The sequence below is a fragment of the Chiloscyllium punctatum genome, chromosome 25, assembly GCF_047496795.1.
Source record: "Chiloscyllium punctatum isolate Juve2018m chromosome 25, sChiPun1.3, whole genome shotgun sequence".
NCBI lineage: Eukaryota > Metazoa > Chordata > Chondrichthyes > Orectolobiformes > Hemiscylliidae > Chiloscyllium > Chiloscyllium punctatum.
In genome coordinates this window covers 40,864,515-40,888,802 of record NC_092763.1, presented here as the reverse complement: position 1 = coordinate 40,888,802, position 24,288 = coordinate 40,864,515, and the positions used below count along the sequence as shown (strand labels likewise).

General features: G+C 38.8%; 1 protein-coding gene across 3 annotated transcripts in view; it reads left to right on the top strand.

The window, feature by feature from the left end:
• arhgap36 (Rho GTPase activating protein 36) overlaps positions 1–24,288 on the top strand; it is a 214,617-nt gene that overhangs the window by 170,899 nt on the left and 19,430 nt on the right. For all 3 annotated transcript variants that reach the window (XM_072595113.1, XM_072595114.1, XM_072595115.1), the window contains exons 4-9: positions 4,027–4,274; positions 5,027–5,222; positions 8,828–8,883; positions 15,877–16,027; positions 19,044–19,192; positions 21,260–21,436. In XM_072595113.1, the coding sequence (XP_072451214.1) occupies positions 4,027–4,274; positions 5,027–5,222; positions 8,828–8,883; positions 15,877–16,027; positions 19,044–19,192; positions 21,260–21,436 (977 nt within the window). The remainder of the gene's footprint in view (positions 1–4,026; positions 4,275–5,026; positions 5,223–8,827; positions 8,884–15,876; positions 16,028–19,043; positions 19,193–21,259; positions 21,437–24,288) is intronic.

Sequence of the window (24,288 nt, the reverse complement as noted above, 5' to 3'; positions counted from 1 at the left end):
ATTACATACCCAGGCATGTTCAGCAAGTGCACTGAAATTCATACGTGTTGTTGATCTGTCCTATAGTTGGCAGATTGACTTTTGAACTGGTGACAGCAGCCTCCTCCTGAAAAATGATACTGGCATAATGACTACATTGTAGCAACTGAAATGGCTTGCTTCACCTGTTGTCCAAATTGTTAAGGTACTTTGCTTTTCCAGGGTAATTTGATGTAGACCAGTTTCAGCTCTAAAAGTGGATGTTATAATTTCAGTGGCTGCGTGAAGGTTGTACATTCCAGCAATTGATTGATTGAATCAGAAGGCATGCCCCTTTCTTTGTTTCCAATAAGCAGAATACAGGTTCCAATAAGCACCCTGCCCTTGCTTGTAAAACACATACATCTATTGTTAGATGTGATTGCCTGTTTGGGCAACACTTGCTGAATGATACCAAATATAAATAGCTACATTTACAACCAATTTAGAACAATCAGTCAAATTCGTAAACTACATTCTTGGACATCCCAAGTTCATGTACAAAAGCAGCTACAGAAACTAGAAGTGAATGCATTGGCTGATTGGTATGTGTGGATCCTCGAAAATGCTGCATGCAGTGTAGTTTAGAGGGAATGCGAATCATTTATACTGTCCGAAGTTACATGCATTCATGTGCCAACAAAAGCAATATACTAAATCCTTTCAATGCACTTATTGTGAATTACCCTAGAGATTGAGAAACCTATAAGCTCCCATTTGGGCGGCACGGTGGAACAGTGGTTAGCACTGCTGCCTCACAGTGCCAGAGACCCAGGTTCAAATCCTGCCTCGGGCAACTGTCTGTGTGGAGTTTGCACATTCTCCCTGTGTCTTCGTGGGCTTCCTCCCATAGTCTAAAGATGTGCAGGTTAGGTGAATTGGCCATGCTAAATTGCCCATAGTGTTAGGTGAAGGGGTAAATGTAGGGGAATGGGTCTGGGTGGGTTGCTCTTCCGAGGGTCAGTGTGGACTTGTTGGGCCGAAGGGCCTGTTTCCACACTGTAAGTAATCTAATTACTTTCTTCATGATAATGCTTTAGCCAATCAGAATAAACTTGTCAACCAATTAGCACTCTTTCTTCGCATTGTATCAATTATAATCATTTGACGTTCTTGTGTTCGCCCTGACCATAAATAATCCAAGTACTTACTTCCATCTTCCACTACTGTCACTCACCAGATTTTTCAACCACCATCATTTATACCCATTCCCACTTTCTACCCTAAGTTTCCAAAGGTTAAAGATCCCACTCAAAATTTTTTTAAAAATTGCAGAATATTTGTGTCACTAGCAAAGTCAGCATGCATTGCTGTTGTTAATTGCTTTTAGAAAGGTGATGTCGAGTCACCTTAAATACAACTGTGTAACAAAGGATAGCAAATGTTGTCCCTTTATTCAAGAAGGGGAGTAGACACAATCTTGGTAATTACAGACCAGTGAACCTTTCTTCTGATGTGGGTAAAGTGTTGGAAAAGATTATAAGAGATAGGAATTATAATCATCTAGAGAGGAATAAGTTGATTAAGGATAGTCAACACAGTTTTGTGAAGGGTAGGTCATGCTTCACAAATCTTATTGAGTTCTTTGAGATGGTAACCAAACAGGTGGATGAGGGTAAAGCAGTTGATGTGGTGTATATGGATTTCAGTAAGGCATTTGATAAGGCTCCCCATGGTAGGCTATTGGACAAAATACAGAGGTATGGGATTGAGGGTGATTTGGCCATTTGGATCAGATATTGGCTAGCTGTAAGAAGACAGAGGGTGATGGTTGATGGGCAATTTTCATCCTGGAGTTCAGTTGCTAGTCGTGTACTGCAAGGATCTGTTTTGGGGCCACTAGATGAAGGATGGGTTAGTAAATTTGTGGATGACACTGAGGTCAGTGGAGTTGTGGGAGTGTGGAAGGATGTTGCAGAATACAGAGGGACATAGATAAGCTGCAGAGCTGGACTGAGATGTGGAAAATAGAGTTTAATGTGGAAAAGTGTGAGGTGATTCACTTTGGAAGGAGCAACAGGAATAAAGAGTACTGGGCTAATGGTAAGATTCCTGATGGTGTAGATGAATAGAAAGATCTTGTTGTCCATATACATAGATCCCAAAAAGTTGCCACTCAGGTTGATAGGCTTGTTAAGAAGGCATATGGTGTATTAGCTTTTATTGGTAGATGGATTTTGTTTGGAGCCACGAGGTCATACTGCAGCTGTACAAAATGCTGGTGCAGCTGCACTTGGAGTATTGCGTACAGTTCTGGTCACCGCATTATAGGAAGGATGTGGAAGCTTTGGAAAGGGTGCAGAGGAGATTTACTAGGATGTTGCCTGGTGTGGAGGGCAGGGCTTATGAAGAAAGGCTGAGGAACTTAAGGCTGTTTTCATTAGAGGGAAGAAAGTTGAAAGTTGACTTAATTGAAACACATAAGATAATCAGAGGGTTAGATAGGGTGGACAGTGATAGCCTTTTCTCTTGTATGGTGCTGGCTAGTACAAGGAGGCATAGCTTTAAATTGAGGGCTGATAGATATAGGACAGAGGTCAGAGGTAGTTTCTTTACTCAGAGAGGAGTAGGGACGTGGAATGCACTGCCTGCAACAGTAGTAGACTCGTCACCTTTAAGGATATTTAAATGGTCATTGGATAAACGTATGGATGAAATTAGAATAGTGTAGGATATAAGGGCTTCAGATTGGTTCCACAGGTTGGCGCAACATCAAGGGTTGTACTGCACTGCAATGATCTATGTTGTATGTAATTTCTCCATATCATTTGAAGGGGCAGGTAAGAATCAATTCACTTGCTGTGAATCTGAAATCATTTGGCCAGATTGGGTAAGGCATTGGATTTCCTTTCACAAAACTAATTGACAGCCAGGTGGTTTTTATGTCATTCTCATAGTTTGATGGTCACCAACACAGAAATTAACTTCAGTGGGATATTAACTTCAACCAGGTTCACTCGTCCCAAACTACAGTTTGTTCTAATATAAGGCAATAGTTCCATCTCTGTGCAATCCCGCATTATAAGAAAGTTGCGTAATAACACAATTTAAACCAATGGAACGAAATCACGTTACAGCCAGTACAGGTAAGGAAAGTTCAGATTCTACAAATAATGGTTAAAATTCTTCATTCGCATTGAAGAAATCCACGTTATAGCAGAACCGACTGCATCTTATGTGCTTGATTCAGAAAAGATTAATTTTCTTTAAAATTCATGTTCAATTTTAAATCAGTTTATTGGAATAAAGAAAGCTTCCTTTCCACCATTTGTTGCATGTCTCACTTTTTTCTCATTATTCCAGAAACTTAAAGAACTCAGCCTTTTTTAAGAACCCTGAAAATGAATATGACAGAGTATCAAAAGAAGTTTCACAATAAGATCTTGCTCCACTGTGCTGCAGGACAATGATAAGCAGGACAGAACAGGATTAGCTTAAGTCAAGAATATATTTTAAAAGATTGATTTAAATAATTTAAGACTAGATTTACTAGTCTATGTTATTTTAATAACAACTGTGAAATAAATAAATTATTGGGTTAAAATAATGCCTGTAAGAAACTATAGGTATTCAGTAATCATTGAATGCCATTGCTGGCTTCATTCTGAAGTGCTGTTTACTTTACAGGCACTGGAATGGCTGTGCTGATATATTTATTGTAAATCCTGCAATACCTAATGAAAAATGTCAAAAAAATAAACTGCTGCTGTTCAGTTTACATGAAAAATTTGAAAGTCTGAATTCAAAAGCTATTAGATGATAGGCAGATTTAAGAGGTGGAAAAGAGACATAGGCCTAGGTAGTAGACAGTAATGCTTTCAAAAGAGAAGAGTAAATAGATAACAAGCTTGAAATTCATAAAGCATGCTATGGTGTAATTGACTACTAGCCAAAGGTGAAAACCAATTGATCTCCTATCAAAATCTTAGTCAAGTGAATGTGAAAATATGTAGACTTTAGATAAAAGTTTAAGATATCTAACCTAGCATTGTTCCTTTCCTTTTGCAGAATCGTATCCTTTAGGGTTTGGGATTCCTTTATCACAAGTTATCCTCAATGACCGTGCATGTAAGAAAAAACAAGACGCAATGAAGGAAGGCCGCAGAGATTGCCTTGACTTGGAGTCAACAGTAATGAGATTTCGGGCTGAGAAGCAACATAAACATTTATATGACAGTGATGCATTCCTGTCAGAAATAGTAAATGAACCCCTCTCTCCAACTTTTCTGGATAATCTTTCTCGAGGCCACAGACGGGTACGTTACTTTTCTAATGTGAGAAGCCAATTTGGATAAGATAATAAATATTCATTGTGAATGGATGATAAGTATGCCACAAAATGATATAGAATAGTTTTAGATAATTCCTGATGATTGTAACAACTTGTTGAGCACTGAAATGTTTACGTATATTAAGATTTTTGAAAATATTTAATCTTTATTGGATCTAACTGCTGAATGAAGACACAATGGTCACAATGGCCATTTGATCCAAATGTTCATTTAGTCATACATCTACTAGCACTGTTTACATTAACCTAAAACCAATTCCTGAAATTTTCAAGGTTTTACATCATGCAACTCTTCTCAATCCTCTTAATCTATTATTGATTGTTTGCATGTACCTGAAACTCTTACACACCCTGAAGTCCCTATCTTATTGAGTTCTCACTACAATTTTGACTTGAAGCTTCCCCAGATCTCGCTCAAGTTTCAGATCATCCAATTGCTGCTAACCACTCCACTTGATCTATTTGTAACATAAATCAAGGTACCTTTTTCAACAGTCCCAGTAACATGCCTTATCATTCACAAGAATCCCAGCTCCACTTACACGATCAGTGATGCAACAAGGATTCTTGCAATCTTTCTTTTTTTTTGCTGTTTTATTTAAAGCAAGTATCTGGATTTCATTCAGAGTTTCTAGTTATATTCTAGACTAATGTATTGTTACACCCCTATAGTCTTAAGTCACTCAGCTGGAATGTGGAATAAATTTTGTTTTTTAGGGTGCGGTGTCTGTTGACTCCATCACTGACCTAGACGACAACCAGTCACGGTTGCTGGAAGCCCTTCAGCTCTCTCTGCCATTGGAACTGGAAAGGAAAAGTGTAAGAAAGACCAAAAAGAAGCTCAGCCTGAACCCCATATTCCGGCAGGTCCCGAGAATAGTGCAGCAATGCTGTCAGCATATTGAAAAATATGGTAAGCAGCAATAAACATTTACCGTTCTATTAAAGTAAATACATAGTTTTCTAAACAAAAAAAAACATTCATTGGGGAACATTGCTGGGTCAGCATTTATTGCCAAATTGGACACAGAGCAGTTAAGATTGTTGTGAGTTTGGAGTCACGTGTACGCTAGACCAGGTAAGGATAGCAGATTTTCTTCCCTAAAGAAGGTTCATGAATTAAATGGATATTCATATGGCAGTCAGCAATGGTTACATGGTAACCATTAGATTAGCTTTTTAAAATAAATTCTTGATCCTTGCCATGATAGGATTAGAACCCTTGTCCTAAAACGTTAGCATGGTATTCAAGATTACTAATTCAGTGACATTACACTATACCACCACCACTCTCCACAGTTTTGTGCTAACAGAAATATTCCAGTGCTATTTTGACTGATGATTACTGTCCTTAGTGTATGATATATGGTCATTTGGGAGGTGCGTGTATGGAATGAGCTGCCAGAGGAGGTGGTGGAGGCTGGTAGAATTACAACATTTAAAAGGCATCAGGATGGGTACGTGAGTAGGAAGGGTTTGGAGGGATATGGGCTAAGTGCTGGCAAATGGGACTGACTTAATTTAGGATGTTTGGTCAGCATGGAAAAGTTGTACTGAAGTGTCTGTTTCCTTGCTGTACATTTCTATGACTCTATTTGGTTGATATACTTTTGTTTGCAGTGTGTTTGCTATGTACGGAGGTGTGAGATTAAGATGTCTCAGTGCAAAGTCAGAGAGACTAAATAAATATTAATGAGGTGAAATGTCAATACATGAAAATAGATAGGCATCCTCCTGCTCACTGACAAGAAATGCTCAACACTTAGTTCCTTTGACAGCAATAAGCTCCTTGCTGGTCATCTTATGTGAGTTTCCCAACTTTTACTCCATGGCACATGTCATTCACGGTCTTCAAAGATTCTGTCTTCTGATTTCATAAATTCAGTTGGTTTTAGTGAGTTTTGAGAAGTTTGGCAGCTCAGGTTGAGGTGCTGGATGTACATTCGCTCACTGAGCTGGAAGGTTCGTTTTCAGAGGTTTTGTCACCATACTGGGTAACATCATTAGTGATCCTCCGGATGAAGCACTGATGGTATGGCCCGCTTTCTATTTAAGTGTTTAGGTTTCCTTGGGTTAGTGATGACATTTCTTGCAGTGATGTCATATTCTGTGGTGATATCATTTCCCATTCTTTTCCTCAGGGGGTGGTAAGTGGGATCCAAGTCAATGTGTCTGTTGATAGAGTTCCGGTTGGAATGCCATGTTTCTAGGAATTCTCACGCATGTCTCTGTTTGACTTGTCCTGGGATGGATGTGTTGTCCCAGTCGAAGTGGTGTCCTTCCTCATCTGTATGTGAGAGTGGGTCATGTCTTTTTGTGGCTCGTTGACGTTCATGTATCCTGGTGGTTAGTCTTCTGCCTGTTTGTCCAATGTAGTGTTTGTTACAGTTCTTGCAAAGTATATTGTAAATTACATTAGTTTTGCTTGTTGTCTGTATAGAGTCTTTCAAGTTCATTAGCTGCTATTTTAGTGTGTTGGTGGGTTTGTGGGCGACCATAATGCCAAGAGGTCTAAGTAGTCTGGCAGACATTTCTGAGATGTCGTTGATATAGTGGAGAGTGGATAGGGTTTCTGGATGTGTTTTGTCTGCTTGTTTGGGTTTGTTGCTGAGAAATCGTTGGACAGTGTTCATTGGGTACCCGTTCTTTTTGAATACATTGTACAGGTAATTTTCCTCTTTTCTTTGTAGTTCCTCTGTGCTGCATTGTGTAGTGGCTTGTTGAAATAATGTTCTAACACAGCTCCGTTTGTGGATGTTGGGATGATTGCTTCTGTAGTTCAGTATTTGGTCCATATTTGTTGTTTTCCTATAGACGCTGGTTTGAAGTTCACCATTGGCTGTTCGCTCAATGGAAGTGGAAATTGGACATTGCTAAAAATACCAGGAGATTTTCTTTCAACTTGAAAATCAAGAGATTGTGTGGTGTAGATTTCAACTACTCAAGATTGTTTCTTTTTTGAGTCGAAAGTTGCATATTTTCAGTGGCACAAAGTGATAGGTGGTTGTTTTTGACTGGCATGAATCATTTAAATCAAATATACAATGAATATAACATCCAGAAAAATCTTGGGGAGAGACGTTGAATAAGACAGTACCTGAAAGGGTTAACTGACATCATGAGATAAATTCCAGCCATCAGGAGATAAAGGATTGTTCTTGAGAGGAATTATACAACATCCAATGTATTCTTATGTGTACCAGAATGCTTTAGTAGCTAACAGTAATGTAGACTTTCTTTATCGTTGAGACACATGTCTCACAGGAAGCTGCCATATATCATAGATATAGCATGTAATATATAAGAAATCTTTACTGTTTTTTGAAGATTGAGTCTGTCATTTGCTGCTGATTTGCAGCAGCATTTGTCCTCGCTAGTATCAGGAACTTGGGCTAACAGCAATAAGAAGGATTGGTGGCAGCAATTGATATGGTTGTGGCTTATCATCTCATTATAGGATATTTCATGGTGATTGTCTGAAGATGTAGTTTAGCCACACTGTATTTTACTTTAATTCATCTGTGATTACCGGGTTTTCCATCAATAATTCCCCAAGTTTACTTTCCATAGGACTAATGCTCACTTTGTAAACTCTTAACTATCAATTGAAACTCTATTTTTATACTTTTAGCTAACCTTTTCTTGTTCTCTACTTTTTCCCTGTTCAATAGTATTTTAGTTATTTTTATATGTATTCTGACATCTTTGCAGTTATATTTATTTTGTCAAGTTTCATACTACCTTTAATTTTTAATTAACCATGGATATTTGTTCCTAATTGAAATATATAATTTTTTTGCATTCTGAAATATCTCCTTAAATGTCAACCATTGTATTTGTATTGATCCATTCTTGAACATAATCTGCTAGTTCACTTTCACTGCTTACACAGTGCCACAATTCTTCCCATTTCCAAGTTTAAAATACTAGTCTTGGAATCACCTTTCTCATCATCTCTCCCTCAAACTGACTGTAGAAATCTGTAAATGTTGCTATTAATGGATGCCTTCATCATGAGGGCATTAATTAATTCCACAATATCAAATAGAGCCTGCAGTTCTAAGTAACTATCTTGAAAATATTCTATAAATTCCTCATCTAGGCTACCTTTGCCTGTCTGATATTTCCAGTCTTTGTGTAGCAGCCTGGACAATCTCCTTCCACATTGTAAGTAGATATTGTAGTGGCAAGGGCTCCATAAAAAAATGAGGTAGCTTCGCACTGACCCTACAACTTTTTCAACTTCTTAATTTAATTTCTAAACAGCTAATATTTGTTGCTTACTTTATCATTTTACTTTTCTCATTTAAAAGTAGGTTTTAAAAACATTATCTAATACCAATTCAGTTAGTTCTTTCAAACCCAAACGGGAGGATTACAGGAAAGAAAAGGAAGGATACCTGATGAATATTTTTGCAAGTCCTATCGAATATTATCTTTTTTTATGAATGTTGATCATTTCCAAAGCTCACCCATCAAAAGTAACATTTTAAAAAATTTTCATTTATTTTTCTTCAGGTCTTCAAACAGTTGGTATTTTCCGAGTTGGAAGTTCCAAGAAAAGAGTTCGACAGGTAAATAAAAAGTTTAAAAATCATGAAGTGCATTTCAATTGAGAGGGATTCCAGATAAAAGAAGCTGCTATTTTATCTGAAACAAGTTACAGTCATAGAGATATACAGCATGGAAACAGATCCTTTGGTCCAACTTGTCCATGTTGACTAGATATCCTATATAAAGTTAGTCCCATTTGCCACCAATTGGCCCATATCCTTTTGAACCCTACCTCTTCATCTACCCACCCAGGTGCCTTTTAAAATGTTGTAATTGTACCAGTCTCCACCACTTCCTCTGGTAGTGCATTCCATACACACAACACCCTCTGTGTGAAAAAGTTGCCCCTTAGGTTCCTTTTACATCTTGTCCCTCTCACCATAAACCTATGCTCTCTAGTTTTCAACTCCTGCACCCTGGAGAAAAGACATTGCCTCTCATGATTTTATAAACCTCTATAAGGTCATCCCTCAACCTCAGACGCTCCTGGGAAAACAGCCCTGGGCCTATTCAGCTTCTCCCTGTAGCTCAAACCCTGCAACCCTGGAAACATGCTAGTAAATCTTTTCTGAATCCTGTCAAGTTTTGCAACATCCTTCCTATGGCAAGCAGAGCCAAATTTCACGCAATACCTCAAAAGTAACTGAACTAATATCCTGTATATTCACAACATGACCTCCAAGCTCCTATATTCAATGCACTGACAAATTGATTTATTTAGCACAACTTTTATGTTTCCAAGGAAAAAACTACAACAGTATTGAGGCTAAAAAGTCAAGAAATAATAGAGCAAATGAAAGGCTAAAGAATCTCTCTGGAAAAGTAGTCATCTATGAAGTTTTAATCTTGAGCAAGAATTAATTGCTTTATTCTCTGTGGAATGAAATATTGATCTGGACAATGACAACAGAAATTTCACCAAGTGAAACAAGTTGCCAACAATGAACAACGATGTTAAATGTTTACAGCAATCCTGTTACATAATTAAAATAAAAGGCTTCAATTCAGAATTAAATATTCTATTTACTCCACCTTAGCTTTTCCAACCAGAGTTACCAAAAATCTAGTGACCTGATGTTCAAGTTTGCCTGGGACAATCTCAGACTGTTTTTCTTTATTCTTTCATGGGATTTTGCCATCACTAGTGAGCCAACATTCATTGCCCATGTTTAGCTGCCCTCGAACTGAGTGGTTTTCTGGGCCATGTCTGAGGACTGTTGAGAATAATCCACATTACTGTGTTGATCTTGAGTCACTTTTAGGCCAGGCCAAATAGGGGCGTAGATTTATTTCCCGAAAGAACATGAGTGAAGCAGATGTACTTTTAGAACACTCATGATATCTTCGTGGTCATGATTACTGAGATCAGCTTTAATTTTCAGATTTACTAAAAATTTTGCCAGCTGCCATGCTGTAAGTTGAACCTATGTCACTAGAGCAATAGTCTGCCTGACTCATACTGTGACATTGTTACCAGGCCACCACCTCCCCTTCGTTTTTCACAAAGCACAGCGGTGCTACGACTGTTTACATAGCTCAAAAATCCATTTTTTCATTCTGCTAAGGCTCCTCCCCATTTCCCCATTCTTTACATTTAATTCCCTGTCAGCAAAAACAAAACTCTGAACTGCTGCACTGGAATTTAGGAGTCAAGCCAAATCCACGCAGAACTCTTCAGCAATTTAGCAGTAGTTACCGTCATTGTTGTGCAGCCAGGAAAAGCTGGAATTCAGTCCAAGGGATTGTAACTACCTTGTTGGCATTGAAGGCAGTGTTGCTGATGATACCTCTTAAGTTTTGTCATGATAGCCAACCATTTGCCCAGTTCACCTGACATCATATGATGTTTCACTGAACCTACAGTATCAATCTGCTCCCCAGCCCTTTTCTTTGGCAATGTTATTAGCTCCCTCTGCAAAGGTTAACCTTACTGAAACCTGTATGTGTGGCTGCAAGGAACTGTCAATCACTTGGCAGGTTAGGATTATCCCTTCCCGGTCTGGCTGACCGCCAGAGTGGCAAAACAATTTGGTCACAGTCGTTAAATCAGTTGCGTAATTAATTTTCAACTAAACTTAGAATTATTTAGTTAATTAAGAAAATTGGCCATAAAAACAGATCAGTAGGACAGTTTGTAACCCAAGTATCTAATGTTCATGAAGCATCCATTACTATGTACGAACACATTCAGTGTGGAAATTAAATTAAATGATATTCGATAAATGCTCATAAGTGCAACACAATTGTACGGTAATATATTCTGCCTTTATTTCCAATTGTAATTGATGGGCTGGATTGCTACCATTATTTTGAGTTGCTCATTTATAATTACTTATTGTTTTAGTGCATATTTTTTGCTTTTACAAAAACAGAGAAGCATGCAAGATTTAAAATTACTTCACAATGAAGCAGGACTGAAATGGTATCTTAAAAACTTGGAGTGTTCCAGGTGGAAAGATATTGGGTTAAAACTAAATTGGTAGTCACTTCTCAGTGATCCATGATCTATGAAATGTAATTCCCAAGTGGAGCTGGGAATATTCCAGAAGATGTCATTACATGATCTCTTGCCATCAACCCACCTCCAGACTCCTGCCATTGCTCACTAAAATGTCACTCAATACATAGCCCCCACCTTCCCAAGATATTTTATTGTATCCTGGTTGGATATTTTATAAATGTGTTCAGCCTAAAAGCATCCCATCATTGTAAAATCAGTTTTGATGTTAAATAATTTCAGGATTTTCAATTCGATCCAAAAAATCTAGTTCACATGTGGATCAATATTTGTGCACAGAGGAACTGAAATATGAATATGACAGTTTCAGTCTTGATAGTACCAAGAGTGGAGTTTTGGAGTAGGTAGTAAAATAAGAGGGAGACATGTGGGCACAGCATTCTAATACAGTTCCACTGGAGGCTCATGGCTCAAAAAAGGAAAGATGAGGCCACAGGCACTGACGACAGCAGTTGCAGCCTCAACTATCTTCCACTCAGATTCATAATTTCCTTTCTTTGAGCCTAGAGATCCAGTCCTTCTGAACCTTAGTAGAACTCCCCCTTAAAAACTGCTGCTGAGGCTTCAGAGCTACCAGCCTAGTTAGACGAGTAGCATCAGGAGCTCAGCCTCCTATAATTGGACGGCAGACACAGTCATGGCCAGACACTGGGCTGTCTATCGTGAAGTTGCCAAGTAGGTGCTACTTCTCAGCATTGCAAACTGTTAACCAGCTGGGTGCTTGTGATCTATAGTAAAATTCAGGCTTCGGTGTTATCAATTTTAATTTTACTTTTACTGGTTTAAGTCTTTAGCTGCTGAAAATATTCTTATAATTCGTTTTGAAGTAATTTTCCAGATTTACATTTTCTGTACCATTTACAATCTTGATTAATGAGGCTTCGACTTTTGAAGACAAATAGTAAAATTTCACCAATCTTTCCTCGTAACCCAAACTGCTGAGGTCATGGATCATCCTTGTGGATCTGTGTGCCTCTCTGGGACTTGAATGCCTCCATGGGGCTCAATGACCAGAAGTGGACACAGTACTCTAAGTGTGGTTTGACCAGAGCACTAAGTAATTTACATTCAGTCATTTAGATATTTAACTTGCGAAACAAGTTGCAAATAATTTCTTAATATCCAGGAAACTCTTATTTCACCTTTATTATGTGGCAGTTCACTGTACTGGCATTCGGTATAGTTCAGGTAGTCTGAATGGAGTTCTACTGGTTTTTGCTAATCAACCAGTTCAGGAACGTTATTACACACCTCTGAAGCTAGTTCAACTTTAACCCAGGCTTCCTAGTCTAGAGGTATGGACATTACCACTGCACCACAGACGACCTTTAGAGCTTCTCATAACAGGTAATTAAGGGAATCCTTATCATCTGCCACAGCTGATGACCGTTGACCCTTAACACTGGCAAAATGTAATTTCGCTGATATTGGGTCTCATACGACACACTGGCAATATCCCTACCTCTGGGTGAGGAGGCCAGAGTTCAAGTTTCACCTGCTTCAGAGGTATGCAATATAGTCTCTGGACAGGCTAATTGGAAAATATCTGTAAAATCAATGATGGCTGGTGTGGTGCAGGGCTCATGCAACTTCCTATGGGCCAGAAGATCTGGTTCAAAATCTCACCTGGACCACAGGTGTGTTATAATATCTCAGCAGTTTGATTAGAAAATATCTGCAAATTCAATCATTCGTGGGTTTTTGTAGAGCACAGATGAGATTCCTTATGTTTGGTCCAGAAGTTTTGGTTCAAAGTTCACGTACCACTGACGTGTTGTAACAGGTTGGTGAAAAATATCTCAATTCATTGAAGAACATGCTCAAGCCAAAATACTGTAGAGAACAGCTTAAGATGATGTGGCAAATATTTTGTTATTTGAATTGTTCAAGAGGGGTGAGAATTAAACAGGAATAGTCATAGAGTCATAAAGCTATACAGCATGGAAACCGACCCTTCAATCCAACTCGTCCATCCAGATGTCCTAAATTAATCTAGACCCATTTGCCAGCATTTGGCCCATCTCCCTCCAAACCCTTCCTATTCATATACCCAACTAGATACCTTTTAAATGTTGTAATTGTACCAGAGTCCACCACTTCCTCAAGCAGTTCTTTCCATACACCACCACCCTCTGCATGAAAAAGTTGCTCCTTAGCTCCCTTTTAAATCTTTCCCTTCTCACCTTAAACCTATCCCCTCTAGGTTTGGACTATCTTATCCTGGGAAACAGACCTTGGCTATAAATCCTATAATGCCCCTCATGATTTTATAAAACTCTATAAGGTCACCCATCAGCCTCCAACAGCCCCAGCCTATTCAGCTTCTCCCTGTAGCTCAAACCCTCCAACTTCAGCAACATCCTTGTAAATCTTTTCTGAACCTTTTAAGTTTCACAACTTCCTTTCTATAGCAGGGAGAGCAGAACTGAATACAGTATTCCAAAAGTGACCGAGCCAATGTCATGTACAGCCGCAACATGACCTCCAAACTCCTATGCTCAATGCACTGACCAATAAAGGCAAGCACGCCAGATGTATTCTTCACTTTTCCAAAAGTACTTCATAAGAGCATTGTAAATCAAAAGTCAATACAGAAGCACCTAACGAGATTATTAATTTGGTTGACCAAAGATTTAGTAAAAGAGAAGAAATGGAAAATCTAAGCCTTTAGGTAGACTAGGGTTGTTTATCTTGGAGCAGTGATGTTGATAAGTGACCTGAAAGATATATAAAAGATTGAGGTGTGTTGATAGGATGAATAGAAAGGCACAGAGGAGGGGTCACCACCTTTTATCTCTAACTTTGAATCTAAGAGGAGAGTTTAGGAGGAATACTTTCACTCAAAAGATGATGGGATTCTGGAATTGTTGTCTTAATGAGTGGTTAAGTCAAAAACTCATACAACTGTGTGAGCACTGTTGTCTCACAGCGCCGAGGTTCAATTCCAGCCATTGGCGACTGTCTGTTTAGAGTTTGCACATTCTCCCCATACCCCTCCACCAGGTACTCCTGTTTCCTCCCACAGTCCAAAGCTGTGCCAGTTAGGTGGATTGACCATGCTAAATTGCTCTGTAGTGTCCAGGAAAGTGCAGGCTAGCTGGTTCTGACATGGTAAATGTGAGGTTACACTGTTAGCATGGGGAATTCTATAACATTCAACAGGTATTTAAGTTAAACAGTGTACAGGTATGATGTGGAGGAGCTGGTGTTGGACTGGGGTGGACAGGACCATAAGACACAGAATTTATAGCAAATGATTTTAGTGTTGTGCAATTGAAATGCTATATTGAACAATCCTAAATTGGTCCTGCTCCACAGCTACCTGATGAAGGAGCACCACTCCGACAGCTAGTGTGTCCAAATAAAACTTTTGGACTATAAGCTGGTGTTGTGTGATTTGTAACTGTGTACAGATAGTCACTTACTTTTTATAGCCTCCAGGCCTATGGGCCTAGAGCTAAAAAATGGGATTAGTGTAGTCAGAGTTTGTAAACTAACTGGTTAATGGCTGAATGACCTCCTGTGCTGTAAACATCTGCAAATTTCCTTGATCATTCTAAAAGAATCAGCCTTATGAAATAAAATGCAACCAGTTTGTGAACCAGTTTGTGACCAGTTCATACAAATAAATAAGGTGAAATGATATGAATATGGATCCTCAGACTCTATTGAGCAAATGCTTCTCAACTGAACACCAGTTGGTTCAAAAAAGGAAAACCAAGTCAAGGATATTGACCAAAGATAGGAACAGGTTTTTTATAGAAGCACTACAGTGTGGAAACAGGCCATTTGGCCCAACAAGTCCAAACCAACCCGCTGAAGATTATCCCATCCAGATCCATTCCCCTACCCTGTTACTCTATATTTACCCTTGACTAATGCATCTAACCTTCACTTCCCTGGATGATATGGCCAATTCACCTAACCTGCACATTTTTGGACTGCAGGACGAAATTCAAGAACCCGGAGGAAACCTGCACAGACACGGGGAGAACATGCAAACTCCACACAGACAGTCGCCTGAGGCTGGAATCGAACCCAGGACCCTGACGCTGTGACGCAGCAGGGCTAACCGCTGTGGCGCAGCAGGGCTAACCGCTGAGCCACCATGCTGCTCTATAAGTCTTTTATAAAGTCTGTTGGCAAATTGTTTGAAAGCACCTAATGATGAGCTTTGAAAATTATTACAAATTGGGCAAGGTACAGTCTTCAAAATAAATAGGGTGTTATTGGTTGAAGTGGAGTATGGGGGGGGGGGGGGGATGAAAATTAAGAAGAATATTGAAATAGGTAAAATAAAATGTTAAATTAGTGTTAATTTATTTACACCAGGATGTGAACACATTTTGTGATGTTTAGCCTGATCTATTTGGAACCGATCAATGAGTTGACCTGTGAATGAACTGTTAAATTGAATTTGGCACGAATTTCTGTTTCAAATAAGGTTTGTTTTTGATGAATTGATGACTATTGAAGGGAATATTTGTTGCTTCAGCTGCGAGATGATTTTGATCAAGGTCTGCAAGTTGTTTTGGATGAAGAACACAGTGTCCATGATGTAGCAGCATTATTGAAAGAATTCCTGCGGGACATGCCAGATCCTCTTCTCCCCAAGGAACTCTACTCAGCCTTCATCAACACCATGAGTGAGTGAGATCAGACTACTCAAATTTACAGTCACACTGACAGCAATCTTACAGAATTAATTTTTTTTTTAACTTGATAAGGTCCAGTAAACCTTCCTGAAAATGGCTAACAATACTAACAACGTGGCTCCAGCTACAAAGCTCTGAGCTTTGACCTTTTTCTGCTTTTAGTTTTCATTGTTGAACACTTTCAAACACATTTCGACCAATTCCCGTGTTATTGTTAATTTGCTTCAGAAACTTTACACGTAGTTGAAAAGTATTGCTTCTGAGTTTTGTTTTTTTTCTGATTAATTTAAGGGGTCCTCTCACCTACTGCCCATATATCAGTTCAAAAGGGTTGAATCATGTGGACTGAGAGACATCCCTACTGGTAAACAGTAAGAAGGCAATTCCTTTATCCCAATCATTAGGACATCTTTTTTGAAAATAAGCACAACTATCAGTCTTTAAAATTTGAATCCATCTTTCCAATTCTCTTTGATATTGTCAATGATAAATTGAAGACATAAATTGTTTTATTAATATTTCTTTGAATATTTGTGATATAAAATTTTGAAGCTTGATCTGATTTTTTCCTTGGATAATCTTTACTTTGTAAATGAAAATTTGATTAACTATTCCACTGCCATTTTTGCAATTTGCTTTCCCTAAAAGACAATGCTTTAGGAACTCTGGTTTAAGCTTTCATAAAAGTGAAAAGATATTAATTCCCAATTCAGTTTTAGGGAGAGGTTTTACACAATTTATTAAGATCCTGTTAAAATCTGGTCTTAGAATCAAAGGCACATGTTTAATGGATAGTTTGGGTTTTCCGACTACATGATATGTGTGATGTCTAGCAAACTGCAACTATATTTTTACATCATCCTGACCAATAGAGATGCTTTTGTATATTAGCTTTGAATATCCAAGTAACCAGTCACAGAATTTTGGAGCTACTTGGAAAATGGTTTTGTCATACTCAGCTGGAATTACCACCAGATGTACTACTGCCCATCCCCTATTGGATGTTAGTTGAGGTTGAATCCATTTCCACATTATCACTTCATTAGTTCAATAATAACACTCAGGTATTGGCACTGATTCAATCCCCTGAGTAGGCTATTTGATATGGCTCTCTCAACTCACAACCTATCTGTCGCATTTCTATTAAAGTAGGTAAGCTAAACAGACCAGATTCATTCTCTTTACAGTCATCCTTTTCATTTAAGTTTTGAAAATAGTGTCAGATAACAACTGAATTTCCAATTCACCTCCCTTTTTATCGATGCTACTCTTCCTGTTTATTTCTTTTAATCTGTGATATAGACAAAATACAGTCAGGAAACATCCAAGGCTGTACCTTCTGGAATGTTTCAGTTTTGTTTTACTTTCACTGGTTGGTCCAAAACATTTAGAGGCCATTTTTTTTAATCCACCAGATCTATGCCAAGATAACATCAATTTTTTTAAAGGGATTTGCTTTATTACTGTAATTACAACTTTTCATTTACTAAATCACTCTTTAATCCAACTGTATATAATGGGACCAATTTGTAACAAATGCTTCCAGTTAATGTTTCTTTCATTCATTAGCCCTTCTGGAAGACTAATTGTATCATTATCCAGAATCAATAACTGATTTGTTCCAATGGTTTTCAATAACTTTACTGGTTTATCTCCTTTATTAGAAAAATATGGGCATGCTGTCCCTTTGAAATAAGATATTCAGAAACTCCAGTTGTCTGACTTTCTTGATTGTCCTGAATCATATATTCCTTTGTCGCAGGTTCTGAGGGAACATACTGCTGCATTTTAATACCTTTTTCATTTCCTGATTTCCCCCCTTTTCTAAGATTCTTTAGGCATTCCTATTGCTCAAACAGATTGCCTATGTAACTTCCAGCAAATGACTTTGGTGTGTCCTACCTTATTACAACGTAAGTACATTATTGGATTGAAATTGACAGGGCTCTGAGGGATTTTGAAATTCCAATCCACGCAATTATACTGCACAACACATCTGCAGCTTTTATGCTTAATATCTCTATATACTCACTTTGAAAGACAGACACCCTTCTTAAACTCAGTGGCTTTTCATTCCACCAAGAGCCTCCACATGGTTATGACCCCAGAGACCCCAGTAGTACCAAGTAAGTCAGATGCTAGAATGAAATTTGGCTTGATTGACCATAAATTTTGTTTTTACAATTTGGTTACCATGGTGATCAGTCACTGAACATGTTGACAAGACAATGCACATTTAACAGAAGAACATCAAACTTGATTTCACATAAAAGAAAAATATAAGATTATTTGGGATGATCTTATACACAGCAAAGTATTTTCCAAGCAATATCCATTACAGGCATCCAACCCCAGTGAAATAATACTCCTATGTGCACTTTCTTTATAATTGAACTGATGAGATCACAGGCAAATTTCTGCAGTCACCAGATGGGATTTGTTCCATTTCTGTCTCTTCCCAAGACATGCTCTCACAGGTTAACTCAATAATCTTTCTTCTCTGATCTCAAAGCAAACCTGAAGGCTTTCAGCCTTCTCTACTTTGGCTGCTAAAAGAGGTTATGGTCACTTCCAATGGACTGGAGACTTTCAAAGCCAAACTACCCTTTTGCTATTCTAGATACTTGCTTCTGAACTGAACCTACTTCAGGTCTCTATCCTCTCTTCCTGTAGGTCATCAAAAATCAACTTCAAAAATGCTCTGACAGTTATCTCATAACCTAGCTTATCTTGTCATTTAGTTCAAGTCACAGGCTTTGAAATATTGGTTTTAACTCACTGCTAAAATAAAGTTTCTGTCCCTTTTAAAAAAAAGTCATCTTCACAGAATTGTGAAGCACAAATGTATTGACCTCTACTTTCCAACCTACCTTCGCAGACATTAATAATGTTTTGTACACCCATCATCACCGTATCCAAATTGCTGATGTATGGTTTGATTAATAAGTTGACATCAAATGATTTTGTTATATCATAATATCCTGAACTCTTGTTTTGTCTGGTGTAGCCATGAAGCAGAAGGAACAGCTCTCTGTCCTCCAGCTGCTGATTTATCTGTTACCTCCATGTAACTGTGACACATTACTCCGATTGCTTGAGTTGCTGTCAAAGGTGGCAAGTCATGCCCATGACTCGCTTGGAGAAGATGGACAAGAGGTAATGGTGACATCAATTTTGATACATCAGCAATTTTGAAAAAAGCAAGTAATTCTCTTGGTGTCTAATCCAATGACAATAAAATCAGATTAATTCCTCATTCCTCTGTTTGCTGACTGTTAGATTTGGTTGCAGTATGCAAAGCTAACTTCCATACTCGGTTACCTAATAGTCAGTTAAAAGAGATTGACTATACATAAAGCCTCTGATATTTCTTGTATCTGGTGGACATACATTTCTAGCTGTCCTGAAGCTCTAAACTCTCTGTTACCATTTTCCACTTTGAGCATTTATCTTGACAGGACTCTCAGAAAACAGGCTGATCTGCAGAATATTTAATTCTATTAAATTTTTTCAGGCTTTACATATCTTGCGGAAGCCAATGCATAACCTCCTGTGTTGAGCTAATTGGTTGCCACTAATATCCTGAGTTCCATTCAAGATAATGAAGTAGAAACTGCAGGCTCCGAAAGTCCTGGCCCTGCACTCTCCTCTGATGGGAACAATCTTCCTCACTTACTCAGAATTTTTGGATTTGGAGATGCCGGTGTTGGACTGGGGTGTACAAAGTTAAAAATCACACAACACCAGGTTATAGTCCAACAGGTTTAGTTGGAAGCATTAGCTTTTGGAGTGCCGCTCCTTCACCTGAAGAATATTTGGAGAGTAACAAATAAACATCAAGTGGGTCCGTGCCAGTTTTTTGGGTGTTTTACCCAAAGTGGTTATGGTAGGAAAGCATTTAAAACCTTAAGGAACTTTCGGGCCATACTGTTTATTTGAGACATGAAATAGAGTGTATTATGGGATGTTATGATAAAATATTCAGATGACATTATTGTAGGAAATGTGGCTGGAAAGGATCATAATGTCTCACAGTGTGACAGAGCAAAGTGTGTGATACACACACTTAAGGAAAATAGTGTTCCTTTAGTTTTGAATGTTATGATTCTATCTTTAACTTAAACTACAATTTTCTCTTGTTTCCTCACACTTGCTGGCAAATGTTGACTCATTGATCGCTTCATGTCAGTTAAGCAGGGTGACACTGCAAAAGTATTTGAAGAATCAAGAAGAGTGATGGAGACAGGAGGAATTACTAATTTAACTAAACTTTTCTAAGACTGGATATTGGATATGTTGTCTGACAGAAACAGTGGAGTAGTTCATAGAGGTGGTGAAAAGGTACAAATCAGTGTAGCTCCTACATCTCTATGTAATGTTACCATGAGGCTGCTTATAGGTGAGCAGGACGAAGGTTTAAGAACTATCAAGATAGGACTGAAGAAATGAAAAGAACATGGGAGCAGTGGTTAGCAAAGAGTGAGCTGTCAAAGGTAATTTTCTTTCTCTGTAAACCAGCATTGGTGTATAGAGTAAAATTCAAAACATGAGCCCAGAATACTAGTTGTTGATTAGCAGCTTACTGAGAATTGGGTCAATGTGAAGTTCTTTGACAAGATCACTCTGGAGAGCTCATAGTGTGAGAAAAGATAGAATGAAACAGGGGTCACAGTTTAAGAACACAGGGTCCTGTGTTGGATGATCAGCCATGACTCAAATGGCTGAATAGTCTGACATGATCCTATGAATTTTTGAAGTAGCCTAAAGAACCATTTGCTTTGTCACAAGGTGGAGATACACAGTGGAAGAGGGGAAGATAGTCATATTGAAACTTCAAATGAACCTGTAGCAGTAGATCTACAAATTCCTTCTGACAAAATGCAAATTTCAGACTGGTATCAGGCAGTTTCTCTTTAATTAAATATGGAATTAATTTCTACGTATGACAAATCAAGTGTTAAATAAATTTGGATGAATGAGCTGTATATTTATCTTTTAATGATTGCGAAGGAAGTCAGTATAAAAAGATGTATGTATTCAATGTGGATCCACTTTTAGAACTTTGTGTTCCAGTACCAGGGCTTCTCCCATCAGACAAGGAAACTGTGAACTCACTGCCCATATTATTCTGTCCCATTTGTTCCAGTTGATGAATAATATTCTACCAGATATCTATATAATAAATGGTACTCATGGAGAAGGTGGTTGTTTGTTTTTTCTTAGATGACTGGAAACAAAATGACTGTCGTCAATCTGGCTACCATCTTTGGCCCAAACCTCCTTTATAGGGAGATACAGTCTGAGAAAGACTACAGTGTACAGGCAGCACAAGTAGAGGAAAGCTCCGCAATCATTGGGGTCATTCAAAAGATGATTGAAAACTACTCAACCCTCTTTGTAGTAAGTACAGCATAAATTTTTGCCATTTTCTGTGCAAACTTTTCTCTATATTCTACTTTCCTGAAAACACTAAATAATTACAAAGTAATATAGCTCCAGGATTTCAGTTTCTATTCCAGTACTTTGCTCAAGTCTTCAGCTTCAAGCGTGTTATGCTCCTGTTGCCCATGTCTATTGATAAACTAAATGCTGGGAGATTTCTAACACCAGGTCTGTGTTCCCTGTTGATCATCCTGGTATTCCTCACAAGTAACAGAGGGACTGAAACTGCATGGGAATTGGAAGATGGGTCTAAAAATATACTTATTCAACGAGAATAATAAAACACATAACTATCATAACTATTGATGCTTAAGATATGAAACAAAACCAGGCATTGCTGAAGAAACTCAGCAGGTCTGGCAGAATCTGTGAAGGAGAAAGCAGAGTCAGTGCTTTGAGTCCAGTGACATTACATCAAATTGGTTAGCAGCTAGGAAAAAGTGTTTTCTATGCTGAAGACAAGATTGGGTGGGAGTGTTGGTAGAGGTGTTGAGCAGGCAAGTGGAGACAGAGCCCAGAGACAGATGGATATGAAAGGGTAGAGAGACAAGGGAATTATTGATAGTAAGCCAGGACAGAAGAGAAGGTGAGTAAGTGATAATGGGAATGAACAATGGGAGAAAACGGATAAGCTGTGTGAAAGTGATTCATGTAATATGATAATGGAATTAAGAGTGGGTGAGACTGTGCTGAAAGTAATTCATCATAGCAGGGTGTTTGGGGGTGGGTGGATAAGATAATAAACATGGAAGGAAGGAATCGTGCTCTCAAGTTATTGAACTTGATGTTGAGATCTAGAAGTTGTGGGGACCCCAAGTGGAAAGTAAGAGTCTGTTCCTCATGCTTGCACGGAGGCTCACTGGAACATTGAAGCAGGGCGGCAACTGAAATGTGAACATGGTGGTGTTTTAAAGTGGTGGCAACTGTAAGCTCAGGGTCATTTTTGTGGGTAGAAAGTAGGTGTTTTGCAAAGCAATCATCCAGTCTGTGCTTCCTCTCCCCAGTTTAAAATGAACGTATTGTGAGCAGGGTTATGGCAAACTAGAATGAGTAAAGTGCGGAAAAATCATTGCTTCAGATGGAAGATGTCCAGGTCCTTGGACAATGAGGAGAGAGGAAGTAAGTTATACAATTGTGATTGCAGGGGAAGGTGTTCTGGGAGTGTGAGGAGATATTGGGAGTGGAGAAGGAGTTTACAAATCTGTCCCAGAGGGGATGGTCCCTGCGGCATGCTGACAAGAGGAATGTGTGTCTGATCATGACATCCCTTTAGTGGTCACAGAAGTGGCATTATGATCCTTTGGATGTGGAGGTTTGTGGGGTAGAAAGTGAGGACCAAGGGGACACTAACATTGATAACATTGCACAGAAACTGTTCCCTCACTATAGATTTCTCACTATAGATCATGTTTTTCAGGGCCCTATAACATTCCACACATAGAAGCCCTTGTAGAAGTCTGCAATATATTTCTATACCTTCATTTTATTTCATCTTTACGTGACTTCCATGTTTGTTTATTGTGGTTACTGGGTGACTTAGCATGAGGGCTGTAAGGACCAAGGTGGTGGGTGGGTTTGCATTAGATTAGTATTGAGCTATAATGGGTAATGGGGGAATAGGGTTAGCATTAAACTGGCATTGAGGTAGGATGGTGGAATAGGGAGTGGGTGAAGGGGGTGTTGGGTTAAGAGAGGTGAGGGTTAGAGTACCTAAAGTCTAATTAAACATCTAAGAGAAGTCCAAGAAAAGTGGGTGGCAAGGTGGCTCAGTGGTTAGCACTGCTGCCTTGCAGCACCAGGGTACCAGGTTCAATTCCAGCCTTGGGTGACTGTCTGTGTGGAGTTTTCACATTCTCCCCATGCGTTAGTTAGAGGGAAATGGGTCTGGGTGGGTTACTCTTCGGAGGGTCGGTGTGGACTTGTTGGGCCAAAGGGCCTATTTCCACACTGTAGAGAATCTCATCTAAAATCTAGGCAGCTCTTTTCAATTGCCTGTGTCAGCATGAACTAGCCTGTGTGGCTATGTGCATATGAGGCAAAACTCTATCCCTTTCTATCCTTCCCCTTCCCGGAGCGGAGATGATGCCAAACTGGGTATTTTCTCCTGAACCACACATGACCAGCATGATACTAGTTTCAGGAATGAAAATCTCAGTCAAAAACTTTGTAAGTCAAATGCAATAACTTTTCACTTAATCAAATGCCTCCCAATAAAAACTCCAGCAATATGTCTGGCCAGGCCTGGTACTCTGATGGAGCAATGCTTTCATCATATAAGGCTTCCAGAATTGTCAATGTAACCAGTGAAATCCTGTACTTTCAAAAGAGAATGAACAAAAATGACCAGCCTGAAATATCACACTTGTTTTGTTGAAGGCAGGGGCACAAATCCCATTTGCAGTTACATCCTTCATCAAAGGAAAGATAATCCAGTTTAAAAACAAAAATGGAAATTGCTGAAAAATATCAGCAGGTCTGGCAGCATCTGTGGAGAGAAATCAGAGTTAATGTTTTGGGTTCAGTGACCTTTCCTCAAAGTTAATCCAGTTTGGATTCTCCAAAAAAAAAAATAGTGTGCACGAGTGCTCAATATAGGAAGCAAACCTACCTGGTATATATTATGGTATAAATCAGTACAGAATTGATGAATTCAGGCTGGCACCAAGCGAGTTTCCCCATGTGATTACAAAGTTCAGACTGGATACTCCAAATCGGTAAGCTCACAGATGCGAAGGGACAAATTGACTCCTCCATTTTATTCTCCTGCCCTCTCAGTTGGACACAAGTATAACTTTGCTGTTCTCCCACAA